General features: G+C 42.0%; 1 protein-coding gene across 7 annotated transcripts in view; it reads left to right on the top strand.

Moving 5' to 3' along the window:
• MTUS1 (microtubule associated scaffold protein 1) overlaps positions 1-12,086 on the top strand; it is a 161,780-nt gene that overhangs the window by 77,218 nt on the left and 72,476 nt on the right. For 5 of the 7 annotated variants that reach the window (XM_053578263.1, XM_053578262.1, XM_053578260.1 and 2 more), the window contains one exon: positions 7,648-7,809. The exons of 1 other annotated variant lie outside the window; for it this stretch is intronic. In XM_053578263.1, the coding sequence (XP_053434238.1) occupies positions 7,648-7,809 (162 nt within the window). Of the gene's footprint in view, positions 1-7,647; positions 7,810-10,090; positions 10,296-12,086 lie in introns of those variants that run through there. One more of the 7 variants, XM_053578269.1, reaches the window with a different exon arrangement.

Here is a 12,086-nt window from a genome sequence, read left to right as displayed (position 1 = left end):
AGTCGAACCTGCCAGTTCCAGGGTATGTGGCTGGTGCCCTAGCCGCTTGAGCTACAGGCGTCGAGCTTTCTTTCTTTCTTTATTTATTTTTGAGAGAGAGTCTCGTTATGTTGCCCTTGGTAGAGTGCTATGGCGTCACAGCTCACAGCAACCTCCAGCTCCTGGGCTCAAGCAATTCTCCTGCCTCTGCCTCCCAAGTAGCTGGGACTACAGGCCCGGCTATTTTTTTTTTTTTTTTTTTGGTTGCAGCCATCATTGTTGTTCGCGGGCCCCAGGCTGGAGTCGAACCCGCCAGCTCAGGTATATGTGGCTGGCTCCTTAGCCGCTTGAGCCACAGGCACCGAGCCCCCAGCTATTTTTTTTAGAGATGAGATCTCGCTCTTGCCCAGGCTGATCTCAAGCTCTTGAGCTCCGGCAGTCCACCTGCCTCAGCCTCCCAGAGTCCTAGGGTTACAGGTGTGAGCCATTTCACCTGGCTACAGTAGATAATTCTAAAGGCAGTTTTCTCTATGTGGTTGCATTGAAAGAACCCAAGTTAACATTATAGCTGTAAACATATTCTCATCTTTTATGTCGTAACCATGTCTGTTCATTTGGCATTGTCTCTTTCTGACTCTAGTAGTTAACGGCCCTGCCCCCTGTAAGCCTTATTAACGTTTAGTTAAACTGACCTCAGTCATCTCGTTTTCACTGAGTAAAATCCTCACTCTTCTAGGCCTGGCAGGTGCAGTAGCCTTCTAGCTTGTTTCCCCAATTTCAAACTCTTCATTCAGCTCTGCACGTTGCTACCGCATGATCAAGTTCTGTGCAAATGCTAAGGAAGCTGTTGTTACCCATCTTCCCATCATACTCCCTGCCCCACCCAGCAGTTACCGTCTAGGGGCAGCCTGGATTCAGTGCCATCTCTCCTCCAGCCTCATTTTCCTTTTCTTCCCCGTCACACTATTCATATTAAGTATGCATAATAACATATCTTACTATTATGGTCTTTCCTAATAGTTCACAGTTTTTACTGAAAATAGCCAGTAGTGATTTCTGCAATTTCTAGAACTGTACTCATTTGAGCTTTGTGATTACCTGCAATTATCTTACTAGGTAAGCAAGTAAAATACTTGGGTAACACACCCCTTTGTGAGACACCATTGTTCCCATATTCATTAAGATGATTTAGGTTGTCTGACACACGTAACATAGTGGTCAGTGTTTTTGTCATTGTTAACAAATTGAAACTCATCTTCCAAACCCATAAATATATAGAATGACAAGTCTTTTTTTAATGTTGAATGAATGGCTAGTGAAAACGCTGTGAAAGCTGAGTTCATTTACGTCTAGTTGATAGTTTGGAGATGAGAAGTTGGACTGGTAGATGTTTCCATGGCTCTAGAAATTCCATTCATTACTTTGCAGGTATTTCCTGCGCCATATGGGACCCACCCTCTTTCTTAGGCCTTTCTTTCGAGAGTGGAGAAGACAGGCTTGTTGTTGAGAGATTACACCGCAAACCCTGTGAAGGTCCCAGGAACTTTCTCCTGGGGAATTAATCATTTAATACAAGTTCTGGGACAAAGGAGCACCTCTCAGGAATTCATTCTTTGGCTTTAATTCCAGTCCTAGGAAACACTCCCATTATGCAATACTGAAGAACTTTCTTGTAATAAAGTGACTAACTTCATGGTAATGATATAGAAGCATTAATTAAGGCACTGGCTTCTTTATTTTTTTCCTCAGGACTATAAAACAAAAAGGATTGAAGAATATAGAAAATGCTCACAGGTGCCCAGGAAAAAAATGCTTATTTGAATCTACTTTAACCGTTGATCCAGTTTATCCTTTGATTTTTTTACCTGCTTTGTCTTAGATTAAATCGTACCCCATGTGCTTTTAATAATACTTACTAGTTTTTAGAAAAATATGCTCATGGTAAAAAGGAAACGTAATGTGGGTTAATAAAATATGAAGGGAAAATTGCTCATTCTCTGCCCTTTTATCTTTTCCTTCATGTCTCACTCTACCCCATAATAGTTCCATAAGATTGTGGTGTTGCCTTCTGGACTTTTCTGATATGTAGCTAAGTCTAAACTTTAAAAAATGACACTTTTTTCTCTTTGCAGGGGCATGCAAAAATGGAACTCTATTTCTATACTTTCATTTTTGCCTTTGAACCCTTAGCTTCCCTAAGCCAATTCTGAGTTGTTCTCAACCCAATCAGATAGTTTCTCAGTGACTACTAATATGTAATTTGGTCCCATCCATTCATTTCCCACTTCTCACAGCTATCACTGTTTCCTCCATGTCCTGTTTGTTCTTCTTCTTTTTTTTCTTTTAACAATTTTTTTATTTTTATTTTTTTTGAGACAGTCTCACTATGTCACACTTGGTGGAGTGCTGTGGCGTCGCAGCTCACAGCAATCTCAAACTTTTAGGTTTAAGCGATTCTCTTGCCTCAGCCTCCCAAGTAGCTGAGACTACAGGCCCCTGCCACAACGCCCAGCTATTTTTTGGTTGCAGTTGTCATTGTTTAGCAGGCCCGGGACATGCTCCAACCCACCAGCCCTACTCACTGAGCTACGGGCACTGAGCCACTTTCAACAAATTTCTAAGTGCACAATACAATATTGTTAAACATGGCATTCTGTTGCACAGCCCATCTCTAGAACTCATCTTTCATACCTGGAACTTTATACCCATCGAATAATTCCCCATTTCCCTTTCTCAGCTCCTGGGAAGCACCGTTCTACTCTCTGTATAATATTAATGTCCTTTTTTTCACCTAATATTTCCACTGGCATTTTGCTGATTATTTTGGTTGAATATAGTTCACATAATCAGGTTTTCCAAGGTAGTTGTCTTAGCAAATTGATTAATGAAGGCTTGCCTCAAATCCAGTCGACTCTCTGTTATAATCTATGGCAAAGTGCAAATGTTATTCCTTCCAGTTTTCCCCTAGGCAGAAGTGGTTATAATTACAGAATCAAGACAGATCCATTGTCTATCTGTAAGTCTGTGCTAAGTGCATGAGCTTAAAATAAACCACGAAGGTCAATATTATCTCTGCAAGTAGACCTTAAGTCTTTATCCTGAACATCTGGAGTAAGTTACACTATGTGATGTGAACTGGTAAATGTTCCCTTTTCAAAACTGTAAGAGAAGTCCTGTATTGATTGTGCTGTTTAAGAATTTAGTGCATGGTTTACTTGCAGTCTCTCAACTGGCCCGAGGTTGCCAGGCCATTAAAATTGCTCATGATGGGTCGGTTTTACTGTTTCTTTATATGAAATCCAGTCATAACTACTTTCGGTCCAACTTTGTCCTTAAGTTAAACATTAGGATGGTTGGTGGGTGGCACAGTTGCATGTTTACAACAGATGCCTTGTTGTATTGCCACTGTTTTTACCCTTCCTTCCTGGGAGCTCCCTGAGTAAGGGGTGGAACCTGTCTGCCTTCAAGCCCAGTGCTACTTTCTGGAACTACAACGCTGCCTCTATTCTGTGGCACAGCAGAGGGACATCGGGCTGGTGGTTAGGCACTTGGAGTCTAAGCCTCCCTATAACTGGTTGGTTATGTGACCCAAGAAAGCCATTTAACTACCTGAATAGTTTTCTCATATATAAACTGGGATAGTAAGAGAAACAGGATTATTCTCAGTATCAAAGGAGCTAATCTTTTGGTGAAAGAGCCATTGTTTAGTATACTCAGCACTCATTAATTAAGATAAATGGTGGAATGGGAATGACTTTGATGAGGACAAGTCATCAGGTGGCAGTGACAGTAAGACTTGTGAAAATGGGACAGGGCAGGTTAGGGGAATGATCTTTGGGTTTGGGGGTAACTTGTTGCTGGTTCAGGTTTTATATTGAAATCAGAGAGGACACAGGTTTTCTGGAGTAATCCTTAGGCACATGCAGAAATGCCTGCAAACCAAAGAGGGCTTTCAGAACCGATGCCAGGAAGCATGCTTTTCTGAAGAATAAGCTAATTTTCAGAATTTACTGAGCCTTGATGACATGGTGGCTGTGGCCCAGAAAGTTTGATCTGTTACTTGGCCAACCTTGCTCATGACCTCTGATGCTGATGACTCATTAGAATGTTTCTGAAGGGGCAGAAATTTGGTACATTTACGTTCTAAAGATCTGTGTTTTACCTACCCCTGAAAAAGTAAAACAGGTGGCTAAATATAAATAAAAAAAGTATTGCTACCTAATATTTGCTAATTATTGTAAAGGATGTAAAGAAGAAAGTCTCTCGTTAGCTAATAGATGGAAGAGACAGATAAGCTTTGTACAAATGGGTTATGTGTATAATGCTTCCATGTACGTGATGAGAAGGCATTCTAAACATTTGTCATTTACTCTTGGCATTAAAAGAAAAATTCATTTAGTAAACATTAAGTCTTACCCCATGCCAGACACTTGGCCAGGTCCTAAGGGGCAGAATCCAATCAGCTGCTCTTCCTGTTTGTAGGGACCCTGGAGCCTCGCGCGGGAGGCATACAGAAACAGATGCTCTGATGGTAGCAAGTCTGTAGCATGAGCGGAAAGGAAGATGTAGTCCATTGTACACAGGTGAGGGTGTCCTGGGAGGAGAGGTGCACAAAAGGCCATGACTCTCAACAGTGCTTCTGAAACTTGATGTGTATTTTAATCACCTGGGGATCGTTTTAAAATGCAGATGGTGACTGAGTAGATGCAGGGAGGGGCTGCAGACTTGCAGCACGGGAGAGTCAAGAGCTGACTTTGGGCTCGGCGCCTGTTGCTCAGCGGCTAGGCCACCAGCCACATACACGGGAGCTGGCGGGTTCAAACCCAGCCCAGGCCTGCCAAACAACGACAACTACAACCAAAAAATAGCCGGGTGTTGTGGTGGGTGCCTGTAGTCCCAGCTACTTGGAAGGCTGAGACAAGAAAATCACTTAAGCACAAGAGCTGGAGGTTGCTGTGAGCTGTGATGCCACAGCACTCTAAAAAGGGCAGCAAAGTGAGACTCTGTCTCAAAAAAAAAAAAAAGCTGAGTTCATATTCACTGGGCAGAGGTAGGGGACAGATGACAGGAGGCCTGCTCAGTCGCAGGATGGGCGTAAGCCAAAGAGTAGAGTGAAATAGCCTGGAAAGAAGCAACTAGGGGCATGTGTGGGTGCGTAGAGCGGTGGGGGCAGGGAATAAGGCAGAAGTTGGCAGGAATCAACCCTAGGACTGCCTTTTATGCCTTTAAAATTAAATATTAATTAAGAAGCTTAAAAGTGGCTCGGCACCTGTGGCTCAAGTGGCTAAGGCGCCAGCCACATACACCTGAGCTGGCGGGTTCGAATCCAGCCCAGGCCCACCAAACAACAATGACGGCTACAACAAAAAGTAGCAGGGCGTTGTGGCCGGCGCCTGTCGTCCCAGGTACTTGGGAGGCTGAGGCAGGAGTATCGCTTGAGCCCAGAATTTGGAGGTTGCTGTGAGCTGTGATGCCACGGCACTCTATCCAGAGCAACAGCTTGAGGCTCTGTCTCAAAAAAAAAAAAAAAGCTTAAAAGTAAGATTTCCATCCTCTAGATGATGGGGTGCCTCAAATTTTAGATGGGGCCATGACCTTAAATTTCATGTTCAGGAGGTTAATGTGATGGAGTTGGGAGGATAGGACTTTAGGAGGCTATTACGTTACTTAGGCAAGATATCAGAGGCTAATGAGGATTCATAGGATGGATTGGGAGGAAGAACTCTTTGGAAAGCAATGGCCTGTCTTGTAAAGTTGGATGGCACGTGGTGTGCACTGGTGTCGGAAAGAAAGCTAAAATGATTGGAAGCAAAATATACCCTGATGTAAATAGGCAGTGCCCGGGGAAGGCTGGAGCTAGGGGAGAGCCTTAGTGTGGTGACTTCAAATGCCAGACCCGAGGAGCGTAAGCTTTTTTTTTTTTTGAGAGACTGGGTCTTGCCCTGTCACCCAGCACCCAGGCTGGAGTGCAGTGGCTTGATCATAGTTCACCGTAACCTCAAACTCCTGGGCCCAAGTTATCCTCCCACCTCACCCTTCTGAAGAGCTGGGACTACAGCTGTGTGCCACCGTACCTGGCTAATTTTTGAAAATGTTTTCTAGAGACAGAGTCTTGATATAGTCTCGAACCCCTGACCTCAAGCAATCTTCCCACCCTTGGTCTCCCCAAGTGCTGGGATTATAGGGGTGAGCCACTTCACGCAGCCCCCCCACCCCCTTTTTTTTTAGAGACAGTCTCACACTGTCGCCCGAGGTAGAGTGCTGTGGCATCACAGCTCACAGCAACCTCCAGCTCTGTGAGCTTAGGTGATTCTCTTGCCTCAGCCTCCCATGTAGCTGGGACTATAGGCGCCCGCCATAACACCCGAGTCTTTTTTGTAGCAGTTTGGCTGGGGCTGTGTTTGAACCCACCACCCTCAGTGTATGGGGCTGGTGCCCTACTCACTGAACCACAGGCGCTGCCCCCTTTTTGTCTATTAAGACGAGATTTGTGTAAGTGAAATCACTAGGACAAAGCAATGGGCATAACTTCCCAGTAACATTACTTGAACCGCTGTGTGTCCTTAGTCATTCATGACAATATTATTTTCATCAAAAGTCTGTTTTTTCAACTCTTGACTTTCTTCACTTACGTGGTAAGTGAGAGAGCTGGTACTAGATTAAGTGAGGACATGGGAGAAAGAGATGATTCCAGTGTGCTGCAGCTGGAAGAAAGAAAATAAATGTGGACCTATACTTAGCATAAAAAGGAGAGCGTCAGCCCAAGTCGAAATGCTGACCAAGGAATTTAAAACTCAAGTGACACTGGAATTCAGAAGGAGGATGGGGCTGCGAGTAAGAATGTGCGATGTTCTGGATGGTTAAAGTGAGTAAAATAGGCTTACCAAGAGAATGAATGTGAAGAGTCGTGAGCAAAGGGTTGAACTTGGCTAATACCCCTATTTACCAAGGTGGCAGGTGTGACCATCAGGGTGGTGTGGTTTCAGAGGTGTCAGAGGATAGGAAGGAAGCTTGTGCATTTCACTGATAAGGGGAAACATTTTTGCCGCACAAAAGAAATAGAAATCTGAAGACCATTTAAGTTTGGCAGAATAAACTGTGAGAAGTAAAGATGCAAAAATGAGATGAAAGAAAGACTATTAATAGAGCACCCCCTGGTGTTAGGTATTAGGCATTTTTCAAATGAAATTATTCTCATGGGATTGAATTTCTTCCTGATTTGGTTATTTTTAAATTTTCATGTATTCATTTTTTACAGTGGTAGCCTAGTCATATACCTGGACTATCTTTTTTTTTTTTTTTAATTGGTGGTTTATTCCTTGATTTCGGCTTTTCCACAAGCTGCTTTCTCCAATGATTTTTCTGTTCAGGCTTCTGACGTCAGGGATATGTGAGTTAGTTACTTTAGATTTCAGGGTTACAGCCACACTGCTCATGTCTAAACTGATTGCCTTATCCTCTCTTCCCTTTTGCCTCTAAATTATCAAAAATAAATAGGTCTGTGTGGAGCTTTCCTTTTACATCTGTCGTTACATGATTCTGAATATTGATGTTGAGTTTTGATTTCTTTTGATAGTGCAAGATGTTTGGGTTGACAGGCTTAAAGCACCAGCTTTTGAGATGAATAGCAGTTGAAAACTTTATTATTGTTATTTTTTTAAACCCAAGGAAAACCTGCATCGTTGAAAACTGCACAGCCGTCTTGGGTGAATTTGCCTAGACCACTTCCTAAATCCAAAGCATCTTTGAAAAGTCCTGCCCTGCGGAGGACAGGAAGCTCCCCCTCGGTCACCAGCACCCACAGTGATCTGAGCACTTACAGCAATAACTGTAAGTCAGCCCGAGGCCAAACTCTGGGGATTGTTCAGACAGTACTTAACCGGGAAAACTAATGCTGTACAAGTAATTTGGGGAATTTTTTTCCCCATAATTTTGGGAAAATATGCATACTGCCGCCTTGGAATTGCTCTGAAAGTTGGACAGGAAAAACAATTTGTTTGAAAAACATTCTCTTTTGATGAAGGTGCTATGAAACCCTGAAATAATTATAATACGTGTTGAAGGTGTATTTTTCATGAAGGATTCCAAAGTGCATTGTTGGAGGTGATGGTGTTTGCGGTTTAAGGAAAGAATAGAGCAACCTATGGGGTCAGATACCCAACTAGACTCAGAAAAAAGTAACTTTCAGTTTCATTTACTTTATTTTTATTTATTTATTTTTTTAATATTCTGTTGATTTTTTTTTTTTTTGCAGTTTTTGGCTGGGGCCGGGTTTGAACCCGCGACCTCCGGCATATGGGGCTGACTCCCTACTCCTTTGAGCCACAGGTGCCACCCTATTTATTTATTTATTTATTTATTTTTGAGACAGTTTCACTTTGTTGCCCTTGGTAGGGCACAGCAACCTCAAACTCCTGGGCTTAAGCCATTCTCTTGTCTCAGCCTCCCAAGTAGCTGGGACTACAGGTGCCTGCCACAATGCCCAGCTATTTTTAGAGATGAGGTCGTGCTATGGCTCAGGCTGGTCTTAAACCTGTGAGTTCAGGCAGTCCACCCACTTTGGCCTCCCAGAGTGCCTGGCCTAGTTTCATTTACTATATAAAAGACTTTCTTATGGCGGTATGTTTATAATCTTTTACTTTGGATTCAGTGTAATATGACTAAAATATTATAACTTTAAGCCTAATTCTAAAACATTTAAACTCAGGAGAATACTTTGTAAAGTGTTCAGTTAATGTGAATTCTGTTTTCTGGGTATCAAAATTAATTGAGCTATCCCTTTTTTTTTTTTTTTTCTTGTATGGGACCAGGTTTGAACCCGCCACCTACGGTATATGGGGCCCGCGCCCTGCTCCTTTGAGCCACAGATGCCACCCAGAGCTATCCCTTTCATTCAGAAGATATATTTGGGCAGAGTGCTTATTCTCTAATTTCCTTCTTATATTTAGCCACAAAATAATTCTCAAGTTAATGATTTAATATAAATTTGGAGCACCTGATTTGTATAGATGATAGGTGCAGAGAGGGACCAGAATACAAAAGAAATTGTCCTCTCTCTAAGAGGAGGAGAGGAGAAAGGAGATATTTACGTGGGTGACTAGGATACCAGATGAAACGAGATTGCACGGGTGCGGAGAGAAGCAGAGCGCTTATGTCTTTGCTTCATGGAGACATCAATTTCTTTTTGGTGAGGGGGTGGAAGCCAAGTGGAATAACTATCACTGAACTTTTCTGCCTATAGAGCAGTATTATAGAGTTGCCGAACATTTTTTTTCTTCTCAAATAATTTTTACTGTTTCCCTGATTTTATATATGATGTGATTTAAGCTCAGAGATGTTGTTACCGGTTCAAAGGCACACAGCAAATATGTGACAGGATTGCGAGTGTGTTGGTGGAGGATGAGGCATCCAATGAGTGACTGAATTCATGAACTCATTTCTAGTGGATCACTCAGCAGGGGGATAGCAAGCAGCTGCACGCTGGCACTTCAGGCACACTGGGATACGGTCCTGAAAACGAAACAGGACTATTATCTGCTTATTGCTTGCATTTTGGAGTCGTGCCACAAAATCAGAAGGGTCTGCATGTGACAGATTGCTCTCTGAATTTGAAGAATTCATTCACACGTGTGCTATTTTAAGATCATTTCACTCCCCTGCTCTTTCCATTTCGTAATGCCATTTAAAAAACAAACTGCCACAACAGAATCACCACTGTGCTCTGGAAGGGCTGGGTGGCGATAGCATTTATGGTCCTTGAAGCAGACGCATTCCCCTCGACAGCCATGTTGACTTGGCCACCACCTCAGTCCCGCGTCTGATACTTCTAAAAGAGGTTGTCAAATGCTTTTGTCCGTTGCTTTTTGTCTTTTAACAAAAGGGTTTGCCCTACACCCACAGTGCCTGTCTAGTAGTGAAGTGTCCCCGGTGCAGACGAAGCATTCAAACCAGTGAGTCTCTCTCTTAGTTTGATTTGCTAGCTGGTTTAATCTGTTTTGTGTAGTGCCTTGGAGCTTACAGACTTTTTTTTTTTCCTCTCCGTTCTAATTCACTAAGCAAGCCTGAGGGATATGAGTGTGAACATGGCTGCAGTGGTTCCTGCCTAAGCGTGCTTTGATCCTTTTAAATGACTATACCAGGAGGATTTCGCAGTTGTACAGAAACTGATATTTCTTCAAAAATCTTTATCAATTCTACACTCACCCCACCGGCTGGCTCAGAGAGGCCGTATGATGCTACCTTATTGACACTGCTGGTCGTGGGATCCTACAGCCTTTGTATAATTCCTTTGTTAGCCACGTTTACTGGGAAAAAAAGTAGGTCGACGATTTCTGCTTTGATTCTTTCCTTTGTAAGCATGCTTAAATTTTTATTCAATAAATTTATTTAAGATCTGTCAATTGCTATTTTTTGTAACTTGTAATTTACGTTAATTGTTATATTTCTTGGGCATATTTATGTGTAGTTAAGATGTGAATGCTTCTGTGTAGAACGAGTTTTATCGTACATTTTTATGTTTTGAGACTCATACGAAATATAAGTCAGCACTGTCCAATGTTCTTAGCACATAAAATTAATCCTTTTATCAAAGACTGTGATAATTGCATTTCTGGTTCAATAACTAGTAGTTTTTGTGTGTGAGCTTATAGTTGTGTGAGACTAAGATTTAAGATGGAAACATCACATCTTTTGTTATTTTCCTCACTTACAAACAAAAGCATTAAACATGTACTTTTTAAAAAAGACTACCTCAAAACAGGACCAAAGTCATTTTGAGCTGAATTTTTTTCTCCTGATAATGAAGGATCACTTTAGGAAATACACTTGATCTTTTGACTGCATTTTGATTCATAACGGCTCAAGCCTTTGAACTCTTTTAAAGACTTTTTTTTTCTTGCATTGTCTGCTCGTTTCTTTGTGAGATTGTTGGTGGCATCATTAAGAACTTCTGATACAGCATAGTACTGTTGTAAAATGAGCCATCTGTTTCTCGGTACTTTGGAATCCTATAGAAATAACATTGCCAAGTTTTAAAATGACAGAATCCACCTATGTAAGGCAATACATTTTTCTTATTTATGAGTTCAAGCAGGTTCTGTGTGCGTGTGCCTTTAAGCATAGAAAATTTTAAAGCTACGATACTGATTTCCTTTTGGGTATTAGTATAAAACATTGCACAGTCGTTTCTTTACAGAATGTGCTCGTGTATACAGGTTTAAACGTTATACTTTATGTGCTCTTTTAGACTCAGATACCTCCAGTTTTTAAAATAATCATTAAAGTGATTGGATGAAAATAAATAAATTAAAAAAAAATAAATATTGTAGGTCTTGAATAGAATTGAAGCTCTGAGGATCATGCAGTTTAGAAGGTGGTCTTGGAAGAGTGTAGAAATTTTGCCTCGTTAGCAGAAATAGGAAGTCCAAAGACTTCCATCACCTTCCACTTTGGCCACAAAAACATGTTTATTTTTGAGAGACAGATGGTGAGGGGAAATGTCAGGGATGCAAACCAAAGCTATTGGCACTCCCTTCGAAATAGGGGACCAGAGAGAGACTCAAGAAAGAAACGGAGCGTTTTTTTTTCCCCTGCACCTTGTGGCCAATCCTGGCTGAGGTGGGGTGATGTACAGAAAAGGTCGCTCCCTGTGGAGTCAGCCTCATTTTCCTACTAACTTGTGTGAAGTCAGGCAGTCTTTCTCTTCTCTTCGTCTCCATAGCCTCATCTCATCAGCGAGGGAAGGACTAGGTCATTTTCAAAATCTTTGCAGTAGCAACAACTGTCTCTCACTTTTTTTCATTTCATGTAATAGGATGATCCACGATCATTTGGAAGGAGGGTGTTTAGAGTTGCTCAAATGATTAAGATGATAGAAGGACGACTCTTATTTACCCTCTGTTTTGTTTTCTCATGGCAGAAATGGCAAGTGAGTATTATCTCACCTGCCAACCCTGGTTAGTAGATAAGAATCATGTACAGTTCAGTGTTAACTGTTTCCCAGGCTGCTGCTAGGTTCAGAGGGAAAGATCTTTGTTTGACTAGTGATGTCTGCCTTGGCGGAGGTGGAGGCAGAGGTGAGGGACAGGCAGTAGACCCTGCTGGCTTTG

Source organism: Nycticebus coucang, chromosome 24 (assembly GCF_027406575.1).
Source record: "Nycticebus coucang isolate mNycCou1 chromosome 24, mNycCou1.pri, whole genome shotgun sequence".
NCBI lineage: Eukaryota > Metazoa > Chordata > Mammalia > Primates > Lorisidae > Nycticebus > Nycticebus coucang.
Note: the sequence above shows the minus strand (reverse complement) of the source record. Positions and strands in the feature narration are given on the sequence as shown.